At 37.1% G+C, this 18,833-nt stretch overlaps 1 protein-coding gene across 1 annotated transcript in view; it reads left to right on the top strand.

Annotated features, from left to right (window-relative positions):
• The window catches only part of LOC107672569 (retinoic acid receptor RXR-alpha-B-like), a 66,840-nt gene that overhangs the window by 31,175 nt on the left and 16,832 nt on the right, over window positions 1-18,833 (top strand). Inside the window, exons 3-6 of the mRNA XM_016465814.1 lie at window positions 5,675-5,940; window positions 14,121-14,271; window positions 14,879-15,058; window positions 17,611-17,774. Of these exons, the coding sequence (XP_016321300.1) occupies window positions 5,675-5,940; window positions 14,121-14,271; window positions 14,879-15,058; window positions 17,611-17,774 (761 nt within the window). The remainder of the gene's footprint in view (window positions 1-5,674; window positions 5,941-14,120; window positions 14,272-14,878; window positions 15,059-17,610; window positions 17,775-18,833) is intronic.

Raw genomic sequence — 18,833 nt, 5'->3', positions numbered from 1 at the left:
GTTACTTGCCATTGCTTTGTAATTGTTTATGAAATTTAATAGCAGTTTCTGAGTGAAAATTATTTCAAAGTAAATCCTACACCAAATTTTGTAGACCAGTTTTAATAAGTCATACTTATGCTGTAGTTCTCAGAGAAAGGATTTGAGTTGCAAAACTTGCTGTCAGCATGTGGCTACCTTTGGGAGAAAACCACAATTTTCTATATCTCAGAATAGCACCGATTCTCATTCGTGTGTGTGTGTGTGTGTGTGTGTGTACACTTTGAGCCGTCTAATGATCTTCCTACACACCTTGTTTATGATCTGGAATGTTCTTCCAGTGCTCTGGGAATGTGTGTGTTGATGTTTATAGTCTGTGAATGTACTGTACATGCCTATATGTACCTGTGCCCACAAGTTGTGTAATGCTGTGGGCTGTTATATATTGGCAGGGGAGCAGGTGTGTTCATGTGTGTGGTGTGTCATCAGAGACACTTATCGCCGGCCATCATTTGTTGCTGACTCATACTCTGTCATGTAGATGGAGTGGGGAAACCAGATCAAAACCCATTTAAACTGTCCAGAAAGGCCTTTCAGCCAGAAATTTGAAAGGAAACATGAATGCGCATGAGCTTTCCGCTCAGTTAAAGGGATAGTTCACCCAAAAATGAAAACTACCCCATGATTTACTCACCTTCAAGGCGTCCTAGGTGTATATGACTTTCTTCTTTCAGACGAATCCAGTCGGAGTTATATTAAAAAATGTCCTGGCACTTCCAAGCTTTATAATGGCAGTGAATGGGTGTTATTTTTCAATAGTCCAAAAGAAGTCCAATAAAGTGCAGTGCATCCATCCATCATAAAACATGTCCCACATGGCTCTGGGGCGTGAATAAAGGCCTCCTGAAGCTAATTGGTGCGTTTTTGTAAGAAAAATATCCATATTTAAAACTTTATAAACCGTGATCTCTAGCTTCAGCTAACTGGTACGCGTGTACACGAGAGAGTGCGTTCCAGCAGATGTCATAGGACGTAGGCGTAGTGTAAGGTCAGGTATGCTAGTCTCACGAGAACCAAGGTTTCCTTTGCTTAGCAAAGGAAAACCAGTCTCCTCTTAGCTTACTGTATATTGAAATCCTCCAACATTTTTCTTAACAAATCCTCGTTTTGTACTTCTAATTTGTGACTGGTGTTTTGTTTTGTTCTCTCCTCTGCGCTTCCACGTTTGTCACTTCTCACCGGAGCTGAGATCCTACGTCATCTGCTGGAACTGTGTTCTATTGTGAATGCGCATACGACAGTTAGAGGAAGCTAGAGATTACTGTTTATAAAGGTTTAAATATGGATATTTTTCTTACAAAAATGCATTGATTCGCTTCAGGAGGCCTTTATTAACCCCCCGGAGTCATGTGGGGCACTTTTTATGATGGATGGACGCAGTTTATTGGACTATTGAATAATACCACCCATTCACTGCTATTATAAAACTTGGAAGAGCCATGACATTTTTAACTATAACTCAGATCATATTTGTCTGAAAGAAAGTCATATACACCTCGGATGGCTTGAGGGTGAGTAAATCATGGGGTAATTCAAATTTTTAGGTGAACTGTCCCTTTAAGATACGTTTTTTCCAATTCAACATGTCCATTCACCACTTTCGAGTCTTCACATGGAGGAATGCTGCTGACAGTCTGCAGGGCTGGTTTGGGTTGGAGGAAGAAATTCCTGGCGTAAGTCCAACCTGACAAATCTTAAACTTACTCTAGCTTCTCAGATCCTTCAGTGGTTTGGTTTCACCTTGTTATGTGCATCCTTAAAGGGATAGTTCAGCCAAAAATGAAAATTCATCATTTACTCACCTTCATGTGTTCTAAACCTGTATGACTTAATTTCTTCTGTGAAACATAAAGAAGGTGTGTGTGTGTGTGTGTGTGTGTGTGTGTGTGTGTGTGTGTGTGTGTGTGTGTGTGTGTGTGCGCTTTCCATTCAATGGAAGTCAATGGTGACCAAAACTGTTTAGTTACAAACATTCTTTAAAAATATCTTATCTTCTTTTGTGTAGAACAGAAAGTCATACAGGGACATGAGGAATGTAAATGATGACAGAAATGTAATTTTTGGGTGAATTATCCCTTTAACTACTTAAAGGAAAATCTTTCCTAGGAGTAATTTATATCATGGTAACAGAATCAGGTCTTTTGATAATCCAGTGAATTAAATATTTTGTAAAATGAACGGTTCTTATTTTCTCCTTTTATTTAGAACTTGGTGGATCCAGTATTCAGAACAAATTATGTCTGTCATAAATGCAAGCTCCACATACCAAACATAATGTTCTGATCAGCAGTGATTGTGTTTTGTCACACAATAGTTTCTATTTTAGTGGAACTGTTACTTTTCTCTAAACTTGTTAGGACATGTGATATAAATGAACCTGGCTGATTTCAATAGAATAACTTAAAGGGTTAGTTCAGTCAAAAATGAAAATTAGGCTGCGTTTCACTCCCCCCCGATGCATCCTAGGTGAATATGACTTTCTTCTTTCAGACGAATCCAGTCGGAGTTATATTAAAAATTGTCTTTGATCTTTCAAGCTCTATCGTTGCACTCAGCGGGTGTTGCAGTGCTTCGGTTCAAAAGACGTGAAATAAAAAACACCCTTCCACAAAAAAAAAGTGTCTCACACGGCTCCGGGGGGTGAACAAAGGCCTCCTGTAGCGAATCGATGCGTTTTTGTAAGAAAAATATCCATATTCAAAACGTAATAATCACTTGAATCTAGCTTGTGCTCACTGTTGTAAACGAAGCAGTTCCGGGGGAATGACGTATGAGGTCAGCGCGGCTCAGAAGTGACGCACGCGGAGAGATCGAAACAAAACAACGGTCACTAATTAGAAGTACAAAACGAGGATTTGTAAAGAAGAATGTCGGAGGATTTCGATATAAGCCAAGAGGAGACTTGTTTTCCTTTGCTAAAGTAAGGAAACTTTGCTTCTTTTGATCCTGTAAACAAACGTTGGTTTTCACGAGACGTACTGGCGCATGCGCAACGCTGACCCCATACGTCATGCTCCCGGAACTGCTTCTGTGTACAACTGTTGGCGCAAGATAGATTCAAGTGATTATTACGTTTTGAATATGGATATTTTTTTTTTTGTGTGAGACACTTTTTTTTGTGGAAGGGTGCTTTTTATTTCACGTCATTTGAACCGAAGGAATGCAACACCCGCTGAGTACAACGATAGAGCTTGAAAGATCAAAGACAATTTTTTATGTAACTCCGACTGGATTCGTCTGAAAGAAGAAAGTCATATTCACCTAGGATGACTTGAGGGTGAGTAATTTATGGGCTAATTTTCCTTTTTGGGTGAACTAACCCTTTAATTGTGTTCATTCTTTTTAATGACATAAAAATCATATTACAGATTTTCTTTTTCCAGAGAAACATACTGAGTGACTAATGGCCTTCAGAAAGTTTCGCAATAGAAAGAGTGAGAAAATAAGCCGATGTGAAGCTGATGTTTCAATACAATATTTGCTATGACACTTGAACATTGACCTTTTCCTGAAATGTGTTGCTGCATGTATAGGACGATTGATATTGTTTTCATTTCACTCAAGGTCTTGTAGCTGTGGAGGGGAAACAAGGATGAGTAATTAAGCCCTCTGTGTTTTCTCAGCATGTGTTTACTGTCTCTGTAAAAGAAGGCAAGTCGTGGCTGAAGTCGACTGTGTTATCAGAGCAGACAGTGTCAACAAAACAACTGACTGTACTATATATATGTGCATATGGAAGAGCAAACACACACACACACACACACACACTAGGGGTTGCACCGACTAGTCGACTTCAATGCTCTGCCATGACTCTTTAAGCTTGACTTTGACTAGTTGCTGGTCCTAAAGAGGGCGCAACAGGATAAGAAATCTTTGAAGGACTTCCACATTTACGCTCCGTTTCCAAACAGTTAAAATGACAAATAAATGTATACTCTGAAAGCGCTCCACAAGACATGTGTGATTATATTACTGGATGCTCGAAATTGAACGGGAGAATGCACGTATTAAACAGCTTATTGTACAGGTAAGTTAATCGCCGTTCTAATCGAATGCGCTGCTGCACTGTAAAGCACACACATAGGCTACAGACAGTAGCGCGTACATCATGCGCAGATCGTGCGCGCACAGAATCATTCAGCGCGGAAATGTATTGTCAACACTGTTCTGTGATTTCTCAATAATACATTTCTTAATAACTAAATCCCACAGCTTCAGTAGAGAGACGCTGCCAGGTAGAATTAATTCACACACGCAATCGCTCTCACTAATGCATTCATATTAATGTAATTTTTACTGTGCTACTTTATCTGTATCTGATTTAGAACGAGCAGAAATCTGTGAGAAATATAACGACCCAAAGACAAAAGAACTGCTAAAAATGAGCTGTTATAGGAGCGATAGCCATGTGGGCAGCGCTGTGTCATATGCCATAGCTGTGCACAAGCTGTTTGTCACAGATCCAGACTTATTTGTTCAGTAATGACGTCATCAGCGACTAGTCGACTTCGACTCGACTTTCATCACATAAAAGTCGACTTTAAAAAATAAGAAGTCGTTCAACCCCTAACACACACACAAAGATGTACAAAGAGCATAAAGAGTAATTGTGTGAGTCCTCACACATGATTACCATGATTATACTTCATACTTCAGTACTTTGTAATAATTATTATTTTTGAAAGAAGTCTCTTATGCTCACCAGGGCTACATTCATTTGATCAAAATACAGTAAAAACAGTAAAAGTGTGTAATAATATTACAATTTAAAATAATTGTTTTTTATTTTCATATATTTAAAAATTTAATTTATTCCTGTGATGCCAAAGCTGAATTTTCAGCAGTCATTACTCCAGTCTTCTATGTCACATGATCCTTCAGAAATCATTCTAATATTCTGTGACTAAAGAAACATTTATTATTATTATTATCAATGTTGAAAACCATTGTGCTGCTTAATATTTCTGTGGAATCCTTGAGACTTTTTTTTGTGATGAATAGAACGTTTAAACGAACAGCATTTATTTGAAATAGAATTGTTTTGTAACAATGTAAAAGCTTTTACTGTCACCTTTGATCAGTTTAATACCATTTTGAAAGGTAATATACAATGCAGTATAATATTATCAGTATAATATAATGTTTCATCATTTATTTCCATGACATACACTTGTCTTATTCTGCATTGAAAATTACTGTAATATAATTCAATTCAATTTGTTATACTGCTTTATTATATTATTTTCTAAATTAATTATTTTATAATATAGTTTAATATAATATCATTTAAATATGTTATTTGTCTTAAATTAAACAGTTTTTCTTGCTGCACAGTTTAAGAACAAACCATTTTTGCAGTTTAGTTTCAATATGTGGTCTTTTTGAACTAGAGTGGAAGAAATGTTTACAATGTACTCTTTTATTTCAAAAGTTTAAGGAAAATTTGGCCGTTCCTGATAAGAGCTTTTAAAATGAACAGGTATTTGTTCATTATGTTCACACATTATTCATCCATTCAGCGGCTCTTTAAAAACACTGAACAAAAACACAGTGCCATTGTTTACCTCACAAAGCAAAATATTCCTGAAATTTCCTGTGTGGGTTGACTCTTTTTTCCTCTTTTGCCATCCTGCAGACTTCTCCGGTCAGCTCTCGTCGTCTCCTCTGAGCTACTCCATGGGTCACCGAGGCATCAGTAACCATCCTCTCCACCCGCCCCTGCTCGGTCCGTCTGCCATGAGCTCCAGCCCAGGTCAGCTGCACTCGCCCATCAGCACCCTCAGCTCGCCCATCAACGGCCTGCCCTCGCCGTTCCCCGTCATCAGCTCGCCCATGGGCCATCCTTCCATGAGCGGCCCGTCCTCCACCAGCATGACCTTCAGACCCAGCCTGAGCCCACAGGTAAGACAGCACTGCATTTACTGTGGACTTATTTAACAACTTCAGCATGAATTGCTGTGGGCAGCAACACCGAGTGCTATTGCAGATTCTTCCAGAGGCTTGCAGCTAATCAATATTTTTTTCAATGTGTGCTCAGGCTGAACTTGAACTGAATTTTCCTGCTGAATTGGCTAAACTTGACCTGAACTCTGTTGGAAATTTAAGATCTATTTTAAAGAGTCTGATTGCTCAAATGGGTTTGATTGCATGAGTACATGATGCACAAAATCACACAGAGGGACACAAACATTTATTCGAATCATTACCTTCATTATTTAATCAATAAGACCATTTAGTATGGATTTGAAAAATTGCTTTTAATGGGCTTTTGCTGTTACAGTGAGACATGATTATCAGCTTGTTCATAGCAAATGTAACTGATTTGGCAACAGTGGCGAAGGCTGTCTGCATAACTCAGAGCTCAAAAAGCTCTGCTAAAATTTCTCAGCTGTGAAAAATGCTAGTAATTATAAAGTTTGGACATTTGAGGTCTTTCGAAATGCATAAATAGTTTCATTGCATTTTCCATATGGCAGGCACATGCATGCACAGTGTTTACCTCATTAATTTTAGCAATCAGAGTTTAGTGATGTTTTGAAAAATCCCCTCAAATTAGCTTTTTTCGCATGCTGAGGCTTCTGCTTATTCACAGAAAATCGAATCAATTCAGCATCAGTGCTATCGGCTTTATGACTGGGTTTTATTTAATAACGCATAGCTTAAAAGACTCTGCTGAAGCAGCGTTTCGTTGGTGGAAAATGCAGCTACTTGTAAAATTTTGTGGTGTTATTGGATTTCTGTTCAATTCCTCTCAATATGAGCTAGGTTTTATGAGACATCATACAAGGAATATTACATTAGAAATATTCCAAGTGATGTAATTCCACTCTTGTATTAGTTTGGTTTATAGGAAACTAGCTTGGTTTAATCTTTTATATTTAAGTATATATGGCTCAAGGTTTTTGTTTGTTTGTTTTAATTATTTATTTTTAACTTTTCTAGGGTATATAGATTATAAATAAAAAGATAAACACTTAAAGTAGGAACTTGTGCTCAAGTATTTCGAGTATAACGTGTTATTTATTGTGTACGCTTCAGTATAAAATGAACAATTATTAGAGTGAATGCAGGTGGAACTCTTTCTGATCTTGTTATTTGTGACAAATAGCTACATCTGTGTTATTTCTTACTAGTTTATAATTAACTTAATGCTGGATTTTAATAAGAATATATGCACATAAAGATGATTACATTTAAATGTTCACTTTGTGAGTTGGTGTATTGATTGGTGTTGTCAAGGGTATATATTGTGAACCCTAAAATAAAATGACATTGAATCATGAGAATTTTCATTATCACGCAGAAGAGTAAATCAGTGACACATATATTATATTCAATATAAGCAACATTAAATAATAATAATAATAATTTAATTTAAAACTATGCATTTGCTTAAAACTCCTGACTTTTTAATATTTTACCACCAACCCTGGTTGTTTTATTACAAATCTTCACAAACTCTCAGTGACTAAAGCAGTTTTCAGTTAAATCTCATTTTTAAGCATGAAACATATCATTAAAAGTAAGTGATTGTAGGAAAGAAATTATTTAAGAAAAAAATACAACAGAAAGTCAACGAAACAGATGTTTTGTTATCATACAAATTGGTTACAATACTAATTAATATTGAAGTTAAAAGAATTAGAAAGTTCATTCTGAATGTTTTGGCATGTATGTATTTTTTTTTCTTTTAGCATAAATATTTCCTGTTTAAATTTTCTTATAGAATATGTCACATCATATGATCTTTTAGGTTAAATTAAAAGTATGCATTTAGCAGACGCTTGCAACTTACAGTGCATTCAGGCTACATATTTTTTATCAGTATGTGTCTTCCCTGGGAATTGAACCCACAACCTTTGTGTTGCTAACGCAATGCTCTACCACTGAGCCATAAGGCTCAGACAGTTTAAAGACAAGAAATTAAATTAAATACTTTTCATAATAGCCAGTTGTCATTTGATGACAATATTGTGGCAGTGTAAAGTGAGGAACATCATGGCATGTTTTAAAGCAACGATAATATAATTGAATGAACAAATGCACTGGAGTCTTGGAAACACTTTGTATGAGTGTGTTTGAATTACAAATTTAACCATTAACGTATAACTTTAAATCTGTATAGATAAGCAAGATGGATTTGAGTCAGACTTTGGCACAGTGAAATCGCTGAGAGCCTGCCAGAGTCATTTGAGAATCAGTAAAAACCATTTAGTGTAACTCAAGTCATATCAAAAAACAGCCTTTTGTAAATTAATTTGAAGACCGTGGGGTTTTATCAGACACCAGATGGTAAATGAGAACTAAAATCCCTGCAATACAATTTAAGATAAACCACACGCTACATTAATTATGAACACGTTATTGTGAAGGGTTTTTGTCTGAACATTTTTTTTCCCTCAAATCACCTCCCTCCCACTACCAGTATAAAGTGTTCAGTCATTACTGTTGTACCCCGAAATGGAAACAAGTTCCCATTAAAAATAAGTTTGGGTTGGCATAAACACAGTGGACTTTATTTTTTTCTTTCCCCCATGCACCTAAGTCTCATGTCAGATAGCTTTAATTTGGCTACTAAATGGAGAGGGGGGAATTTTACATTAATGGTGTTGCCTTAAGTAGCTAATGGCGTATGGGCTTAAGGAGAGGCGTCTTGGAGGTGCCCTGTCCCCCATTCATCCTCATTAGCCCCGTCAGAGTGCTTGATCTCTGACCGCATGGTGTCAAACACGGCCTTAGTGTGCCACATGGGCTTTCTGCTTTTTATTGACATGCTAAATGGGTTCAGAAGAGGCCCGGTTGGGGCCTGGTCAGGGCCCAATCGCACGGGAAATGAGCTGGCTTGTTAAAATCTGCAGCTTAGGCATGTGGTGTGTCAGAATGAAACTCTTTTAACACGCAGCCAGTTCTTTCTCCTCATACACACAGACAGACACACAAATGACCAGTTAGCCTCTACTTTTGTCCATGTACACTACTGTTCAAAAGTTTGGGATCAGTACGATTTAAAAAAAAAATTTAGATCCTCATTTTCACCAGTGGCAATGCTGAATTTATTTGATACTATTTTTTTTTAAGCATCAACTTTCTATTTTAATATTTTAAAACAAAAGTTTGTGGTCAGTAAGATTTATTAAATGTCTCATATGTTCACCAAGGCTGCATTTATTTGATCAAATATATTAGTTAAACAGTAATATTGTGAAATATTATTACAGTTTAAAATAACTATGAAGTAATATATATTTCAAAATGTAATTTATTTCTGTGATGGCAAAGCTGAGTTTTCAGCATCATTACTCCAGTCTTCAGTGTCACATGATCCTTCAGAAATCATTCTAATATGCTGATTTGCTGCTCAAGCAACGTTTCTTATTATTATCAGTAGGGCTGTGCAAATAATAGAAAAAAAGTTTCGATTTCGACCTCCAACGATTATGAAAATACAGTAATCGAGATAAAACGATGATTGCGGCCCATTCCGCCCCCTTTTCCAGCGCTGCGCTTTCGTTCCTCCAAGCCCAAGTTCACGTGCAAATCAGAAAATCATGTAACGTGACGCAGCTGAGAATTGGATCCGTGCGGCTCTTAAAGTGACAGCGGGCTATTTTCCTGCTGCGACTGTGTGCGTTATATTAATCAAACAACAAAAGACAAATTCAAAATCACACACTGCTCTTGCGTGAAGGACTTTTGTAGCTTTAATAAGAAATAAAAAAGTTTAACAATTCTAACAGTGAATACTATGCTGTTTTATTTTACATGTGATTATTCATTTCTGTAGTAGGCTGTAAACTGCTTGAGACTTGCATTAAAAAAACATTAAATCACAGTTTGTTTCATTTGTATCTTTTAATTCTATTGTATTTGTCCTTTGCTTTCTTATTACTGACAGTTTAATAATTTTCAATCATTTTGAGGAATTTTTGTTTGTTTGTTTGTTTGAAATTCCGCTGGTCTCTACAATGTAGATGTCATAGCAACCTTATTTACAGGAAATATATATTTGATATGTATCACTATCTTTAAATAAATCACTCATATAATGTTTTGGTCATATGGCCCCCTCATAATTGTGTTAAATAATCGTGATTACAATATTGACCAAAATAATCGTGATTATGATTTTTGCCATAATCGAGCAGCCCTAATTATCAGTGTTGAAAACAATTGTGCTGCTTATTATTTTGGTTTAAACTGACACAGGATTTTGTCAGGATTAAAAAGAGTAGAAAGTTCAAAAGAACTGCATTTATTTTAAATAGAATTATTTTGTAATATGACACATTTCTTTATACATTTTGGGTCAATTCAGTGCATCCTTGCTGAATAAAAGTATGAATTTCATACTTAAGGTGCAAGGTTTCAACAAAAAAAAGGCTCACATTTTCACACACATTTTCTTAGAGAAATGTAGAATCTTTTGCTTAAAATCCTACCTAAAATATAAATATGATAAACAAAGTTGTATTACAGTTTTTTTTATGTCACCTCCAAGGCATTTGTGTTAAATCCCCCATAATTACTTAAAGGGGTCATATGATGCGATTTCAAGTTTTCCTTTCTCTTTGGAGTGTTACAAGCTGTTCGTGAATAGATAAGATCCCTGAAGTTGCAAAGACTAAAGTCTCAAACCCAAAGAGATATTCTTTATCAAAGTTAAGACTCTGCCACGCCCCCCTAAAACGGCTCGTTCTAACACGCCCCCACATATCTACCTCACTATGTGGGAATATTTGCATAATGTGCCCAAATGTGCACGCAAAGAAAGAAGGCGTGGTTTCAGTAACCGCAGTTAGTGTTAAAGCAGCCATGTCAGGGAGACGCTGTGTGTTTCTAGGTGAAAGCAAAAGCACTTTATTTGGCCTTCCGAAAGTAGATGCATTTAGGAATCTTTAAGATTACTTACAACAGAACAGCAATGCATTTTATGGACGATCGTTTCGTGAACCTAGGAGAGGAGGTAATTCTGACTTTGCTATGACAATCTGGCACTTCTGAATCAGCGACTGTAAGTATGTTTTGTTACTAGTTTAAGTATTTGCTATTGACTGTTCAAATGCAGAGTTTTGCGCATCGTGTGTGTGTGCGCGCGCGTGTGTGAGAGAGAGAGAGAGACAGCGTCACATCACAGTGGAGTCAGCTGACTTAACCGAGATTTTTGAACATTAAAGCATGTCAACATATTCTGTTACACCAAATACACAAAATAATGATCTTTAAAAAAGCATCATGTGACCCCTTTAAGAAATATTAATTCATCAGAGAAAGGTTTGTAGCATAATTCAGAGCACAGATGATATTTTAAGGATGTTTATGTCAGAGACTGATGTGCAGAGCATCTCATGACTGTGCAATGCAGCAACACCAATTCAAGGACAGATTTAACTATTCTAAAAGCTCTACACTCAAAGCAGCAGGCATGAGCTGATCACATGGCACATGTGATCTGCCTTGTAATAGCTCCTGTGGGCTCTACAGTGCAAGATGCAATAATAAAACTTATTTTCTCCCTGTTTATTATGTCCTTCCCCACTCTCTGGACATGCTTATTTTCATTTGGACGTCGTAGATGGTTCTCATGGTTATGAAAATGTCAGTCATTCACTCTTTCCACAGGACTATAGGAGAGTGTATTTTCCCAGCCTGATTTGGGATGTGTTGTATGGAAATTCTTGCTACTTCCTAATTATTTCTACCAAAAGCATCATGCCCACATTTTTCACATAACACAAAAGGGAGTTATTATAAAAATGTCAAAGCTGCTATTTTTCATGCAATCTTTTCTGTGAAGTTCAGTTCACTGAGAAAATAAAAATCTTACTAAATCATTTACAAGCTAAAAATTTGTTTTGTTTTGTTTACTTCTTGTTTTGTTTTTGTAGTTTTTGTCTCATGTTTTTTGCTCTACTTTGTTTATTGGTTCTATCTTGTTTTGCCGCAGCCACCATGTGAGGAATTCCACTGGTTTCACCTCAATTTAAACATAATAATTGTGTGGCACCTCCAATTCCTACATTTACACATTTGACAGATGCTTTTATCCAAATTTATGATCCAATCTGTGTATTCATGCAGTTCTTGGCAATCAACCCCATAACATTGGTGTTGTTAGAACCGTGCTCTACTTTTTATTTGTGTCAATTTTTCATGTTTTACCTGGCTGGGCTGGTAGCTTTTTTTTTTTGTGTATTTTTAGGGATGGTTCATGATTACTGATCCTGGAGTGCATGAATGTAGGGATCTGAGACTCTGTTTCAGGGCTTAAAGTTAAGACTGTTAATCTGCTCCCTGTCTCTGGTCTAAAACTAGAGGCTACCATCCCGCGGCACTGGCACACAGAGAATCCAGGAACATATTGAATTACAGTTTACCCAAAATAGTGGGGGGATGTGTGTGTGTACGCTCAGGATTTGACAAGAGCCCCCTTAAGATAGATTATGCCACCAAACAGGACATGTCAAAAGAGCCATGCCTGCATGCAAAACGAAGCAGATGGCAGCAGGTAGATCTGTTTGTGTGCATGTGTGTGTGCAGGTGCATGTGACTGTAAATGAATGTGCAGGTGTGTGCATTTTGGTATGTATCTGGGTTCCTGACACTCCTTTACTATCACAATTGAATCGGTGGTTCTTTTGTTTTCGGTATGTATTTACATGGTAGAATTTGTCATGTACATTGGGCTGTATTTGCATTTAGATTTGTTGTTTTTAACAGTTTAGCTTAATTCTTGACTCGTGAGTTAAGCTGTTAAGATCTCATGAAACGAATTTAGGTCACATTTATATGTTATCCCTACCTGTAGGAGTAAGAATGCTAATGCATCACATTGTGCAATTCTAAATGAATGTCAGTAGTCTCTTTAAGAGTTTGATGTCATACAGTATCATACACCAGAAGTACTGACCACAGGTATGGGCATGTGTCATAAACCAGAAATATTTGTCATGAGTCAAGATTTTCTTTGATAGTGCAAACAAAATAACACTGACACAATTTAAGGTGTGGAAATGCCAGGACAGGGTTTTTGTTCAAATGAACACAATAGTCATTAATTCTCCCTGAACCAAAACGTCCTGCTGTCTGTCTCCAAATGTTTTGACATTTCAACGACATTGAAGACTTGACTCATATGTCATGCACTTTGACATTTTTTTTTTTTTTGACAAAATCTGTAATTATTGTTTATATATTTAGTTAGAAATAGTTTAGGGTAAATCATTTGCACTTTTGTTGGTGAATCATTTTTATGTTCATTTATCTACCTCTCAAGAATTACCAAAGAACAACATAGCGAACATTCTTTTATCATAATGTTTCCTGTAGGTGTGTCTGTCGTGTCTTTCACAGGTCCGTTCATCTGTCATCACACTTTTTGTGCCTTCAGTTCTGGGTAATTAAGAATAATTGCCATGTATAACTGATTCTGTTTCAACAGACATGTTAATGTGGAATTATACACTACCGTTCAAGTTTGGGGTCAGAAGGTTTTTTTTTTCCCCCTTTCTATTTCAAATAAATACTGGTCTTTTGTAGTTTATATTCATCAAAACATCCTGAAAAAATTATCACAGCAAAAATACTAAGGAGCTGTTTTCAACATTTATAATAATAAGAAATGTTTCTTGAACAGCAAATCAGCATTTCTTCAGTGACACTGAAGACTTGAGTAATGGCTGCTGAAAATTCAGCTTTGCCAGCACAGGAATAAATTGCATTTTAAAACATATTAAACAGAAAACAGTTATTTTAAATCGCAACAAAAATATTTCACAGTATTACTATATTTTTGATCAAATTAATGCAGCCTTGATGAGTATTAGAGACGTCTTCTTGAAAACATAAAAAAATCAAACCGGCCCCAAAACTTTTGAATGGTAGCTCATGCAAAAAATCATGAATTTTTCTCTTTATGTCATATATAAATTATGAGAGTTACACAATTAGTGTGTTTGCTTATAGGCAGTAATGATCTAAGGGAACATGAGATTTACTCCCATCTCTAACAGTCCATTAATTCAGTTATTAGCAACTTCGTAATGGTTTGATATCTGTGTTTTTTTTTTGTTTTGTTTTTTTAGCTCAGTTCACCCATGAATGCAGTCAGTAGTTCAGAGGACATTAAACCCCCTCTGGGTCTGAACAGGGTGATGAAGGTCCCGGCACAGCCCACAGGCACATCCCTCTCCCTCATTAAACACATCTGTGCCATTTGCGGAGACCGTTCATCAGGTGAAACACACCACACACACACACACACACACACACACACACACATCTGAACACACATACCTGGATGATTTAAAAAAAAATTATAATACATTACATAATTTGTGTCCGTTACTACAGAACAAAATAGCTAAATTATCACATCAACCTATAAGCAGCACATTTATATTAAATGTATATAAATAAAAAATAAGAAATATTTATGATATTTCCAATCTACTTACAAATGAATAACAAATGCACACAAAATATTAATTTGATTGAAAATAGTATTTATTATTTTGAGAAGAAAGACCCATGCACTGACTGATATATGAGACTAGCATGGTTAGTTGCCAGGAACAACATATACAGTTTAATAGACATTATACAACATTGTATAACCACGGAATGCTCAAACTGACCAGTCAGAATCAAGTATTCCAGAGAGCTGTTTAATAATATACTTTATTGTACTTGTTAAACTGCAGTCATGAAATTAGTCTATATATTCTGTCTTTCAGAGTAGTGTGTGACAAAAACAGATGTGGTGCTGTTGAATTATTGATATTAAATGCCAATTAAAGATAACCCTGCTGGGAGGAATACTAAAGCATGTGTTTGCTGGCAGGTAAACACTATGGGGTGTACAGCTGTGAGGGCTGTAAGGGCTTCTTCAAGAGAACGGTGAGAAAGGATTTGACGTACACTTGCCGAGACAACAAGGACTGTTTAATTGACAAACGCCAACGCAACCGCTGCCAGTACTGCCGTTATCAGAAGTGCTTAGCCATGGGAATGAAGAGAGAAGGTGCGTTGCTTCTTTCTTTTAGTGATTGAGCACATTTACATGCACATGACACTTCCAAATAATATCAGAATTTGGTCTTATTCTGATTATGGATTGGTCATAAACTGACCTTAACCTGACCGGAATAACCAAATAGAGCAAATATTCCAGTTTCTTGAAATCATCTTATTCTGAATATCTAATGTTCATTTTTATCTGCTTATGTCCAAATGAAAATAATCGTGAATACTATGAGACACAGGCAGTTTTGAAAAGTAACACATTTTTGGAGGCAACAGATTCTTTTGAAAGACTTTAAAAGAAATAAACATTAATCAATTCACAGTACAGATGGTTGAAAAAAGCACTAAAGACCTACCATTTGCAGATCATTGCACTCCTGTGTGCTGTTGTCAAGAAAATGAAAGAGACTGATTAATGTGTTGATTAAATTACACATTTTAAGTCTAGAATCATCTAAAAGTAATTTCATTAAATTCCATTTCACTATTTCCACCAGAGAATACTGGGAAAGGAATGTCCATGATTCAGAATATATTCAGAATATTACATATGAGAATATTCCAGTAGCTGGGAAGCATGTAAACTATTTATTTATGTATTTGTAATTAATAGAATTTAGAATCTATGTATTTATTCATTATGCAAATGTCACTAAATGTTACTAAATATGATGAAATGATGACATTTAATTATTTAGCAGACACTTTTATCCAAAGCAACATACAAATGTGGAATTAGGGTGACCATATGTGCTCTTTTTCCCGGACACGTACTGGCCAGGATTTCTATATTGCGTAAAATATCCAGGTTTTGGCATTGTTTTCCTGTTTTCATACTTGCTGAAGGTAATGGTCAAAAGGTAGTTTGACCAATAGCATGCAGGCATTGTACTTAATCGACTAATCATGGCGCGTAAGAAGGTAGGATCTACAGAGAGCAGTCAAAGCGATGCAAATACGCGTACATATTAGATGCATGCTGCGCAGACCGATCGTTGTATGACATCAAAGTACCGCGAGAGTGATTTGAAAGCATAAGGAGCCGTCTGCTCTCTACAGCTCTCACAGTACTTTGATGTCATTCACCGATCGGTCTGCGCAGTGCAAACAAAGCCAAAACCTGGATATTTAAGGCAAAAAGGAGCATGTATGGTCACCCTATGAGGAACACAACACAACAAGAAATTTTGTGTCAATAATGCATGTGTGAAAATAGTAATAACTGTCCCTTCAAACACTTTTAGTATGTTCTTCTGACCCAGTTAAAACCCAGTAGCCAGAAAATATTGAAGCTTTATTCTTTCGTTTAACCACAAAGTGGGCATGCACATTTCAGAAATATGGCTAATATTCATTCTAGTAATATTGTTTCTGTCCAGGGAGCTGCAAAAAAACACATTGTATAAAAGTCTAATAAAAGAAATCAGAGTAAACAACCAGCAGCTGTTTACCATTACAGTGTACACCAGTAAAACAAGTTTAGCATGTAGAAATTGTTTGCATTTATTCATTGTTTTTATACAGTATCTGACATAAGTTGCATTGTTGTGACATTTTTCATGGAGACACATCATCCTATCAATTTAGTTTATAATCTGTTCTCAAAAGAGTAGAAAAAGTCATGAAGAATAAACCTGATATAATTATGTTAGGTCTATTTTTCAAGCTATTAAAGTGGTCTATAGCACAAAGCTGGACCCCCTATACTGAGACCTCTGAGAGAGAGGTAACCTGACACACTTCTCCCCCACGAGTCACTCTCTCTGTCTTTCTGTTTCTGAGGACAATAAAGCTAAAATAATTTCCTTGTGCCTCTCTCCTCACCTCTCAGTGACTCCTGGAGTAAAGCTTTATCCTTCAGCTGACCTCCACGGCTCCCACTCAAGAATTCCCCTCATGATCTGCTAGCGGTTTCTGTCGAACAGAAAGAGAGTCATAAACAGAGGCTTTTACAGACAGAAGGGAAAGATGAAATGTTCCACAGCCTGACTGCGAGGCAGACGGGGCTCATTTCCACCAGGTCCAGACCATAGTAGACCGACTGTGTGGTTTAGACCTGGCTCCAAACATGCATACAGTCTGTGCTCTGTACACAACTTGCGCAAATTCATGTACACACACACACACACACACACACACACACCAATACATTGTCAACCTGCATAACCAATCATTTGACCGAGGGACGGTTTTATGGCCCATGACTGTGTCCGTAGACTGGATAGAAGCACAGAATCGTGTTTGCACTGGATCGTAACCAAATAAAATATACATATTTTAAAGAGCCGAATGCATATTACTACTAAGGTCGCTACAAAACGTAGGCTGACCTCCTCAACTTTCAGCCCTCTGAAGTTGGTGAATAATGGTCTGGATGCATATGCAGCTCGATGAAAAACAGCCTCAGCTGTTTTTGTGGAATCGTGTAGATTAAGAGCAAACCAAAAGCAGCTGTGTGTTATTGAGCACAAGGTCACGGTTTTGTTTGTGTATGTAACTGTACATGTCGCACATGCGAGCCGTTCTAATTTTGTTCCTGCACGTGTGCAGCCGTTCAGGAGGAGCGGCAGCGGGCGAAGGAGCAGAGTGAGGGTGAGTTCGGCACCTGTGCCAACGAGGACATGCCCGTGGAGAAGATTCTGGAAGCCGAACTGGCAGTGGAACCAAAGACGGAGACCTACGTGGAAGCCAACCTGAGTGCGCCTGCCAATTCTGTAAGCTAATCTCTCCCTCTAAATCACACTCAGTGACATTCAACTTATGGAGAACATTTGGCTCATCTGAAATGTGCCGTTTCAAAGTTACACTTCACAATTGCTCCTCAGTGAACGGGCCGGGCTTGATCATTTTCTGAATGTCAAGACTAAAGAAAGGTTCCAACCTGCCTGCAGATATACAAAAAGACAGTTTTAAGAGTTTCGCAGCTGTCCAAGAAAGAGTCTGATGCAGATTCGAGTATTTCTGTTTGTGAATAAGAAGGGCTATTTTTACGAGCCCACTCCCAGCGGATGGATTCGGCTACATAGCGATGCACTTTGGCATTGAAGGCCTTCATACAGACCCCCTCGAGAGGACACATACTGCAGAAGAAGCGCTAGTGCTGTGTGTATATTTATGCCTTGTGCACATTTGTCCTCTGTTTTGTGCAGCTGTAAGCTCTAAATCAGGTAGAGGTCAGGGAGAAAGCGGCATATGCTTTGTCTTCCCTACTTTGTATTTTCAGATTGTTTGTTTCCCCCACAGTTGTTTTTTAATGGCTGTTTGTGTGCTTGTCCTTGAGCCCTGGGGAAGGTCCTCTCACATGAATAGGGCTCTAATGAATTTGAGTTCCTCTTGGGTTGATTGGAAAACTGTTAAGACATGATGATCTGAACTGAAAGCTGTGTAGATTATGAGACTTTTAAGCCAGATTGTTATGATATTTCAGTAGATACACTTGATTAAAAAAAAGTGTGCTTGAAGGGATAGTTCACTCAAAAATACAAAATCTGTCATCATTTACTCACTCTCACGTCATTCCAAACCTGTATGATTTTCTTCCTTCTGCTGAACACAAATAAAGATATTTTGAAGAATGTTAGGTTAGTATATTTTAGATGTACTTATTAATTATTAATTTCAAAGACAGCAAGGGTAACACTTTAGAATACTGTTCTGTGGTTAATGAATAACTACACAGGAACAAATAACTAATGCACTTATAACATTCTAGTAACTACACTCTAAAAAATGCTGGGTTAAATATAACCCAGCACTGGGTTAAAAAGGGACAA

The sequence above is a fragment of the Sinocyclocheilus anshuiensis genome, unplaced genomic scaffold (assembly GCF_001515605.1).
Source record: "Sinocyclocheilus anshuiensis isolate Anshui unplaced genomic scaffold, SAMN03320099.WGS_v1.1 scaffold176, whole genome shotgun sequence".
NCBI lineage: Eukaryota > Metazoa > Chordata > Actinopteri > Cypriniformes > Cyprinidae > Sinocyclocheilus > Sinocyclocheilus anshuiensis.
Note: the sequence above shows the minus strand (reverse complement) of the source record. Positions and strands in the feature narration are given on the sequence as shown.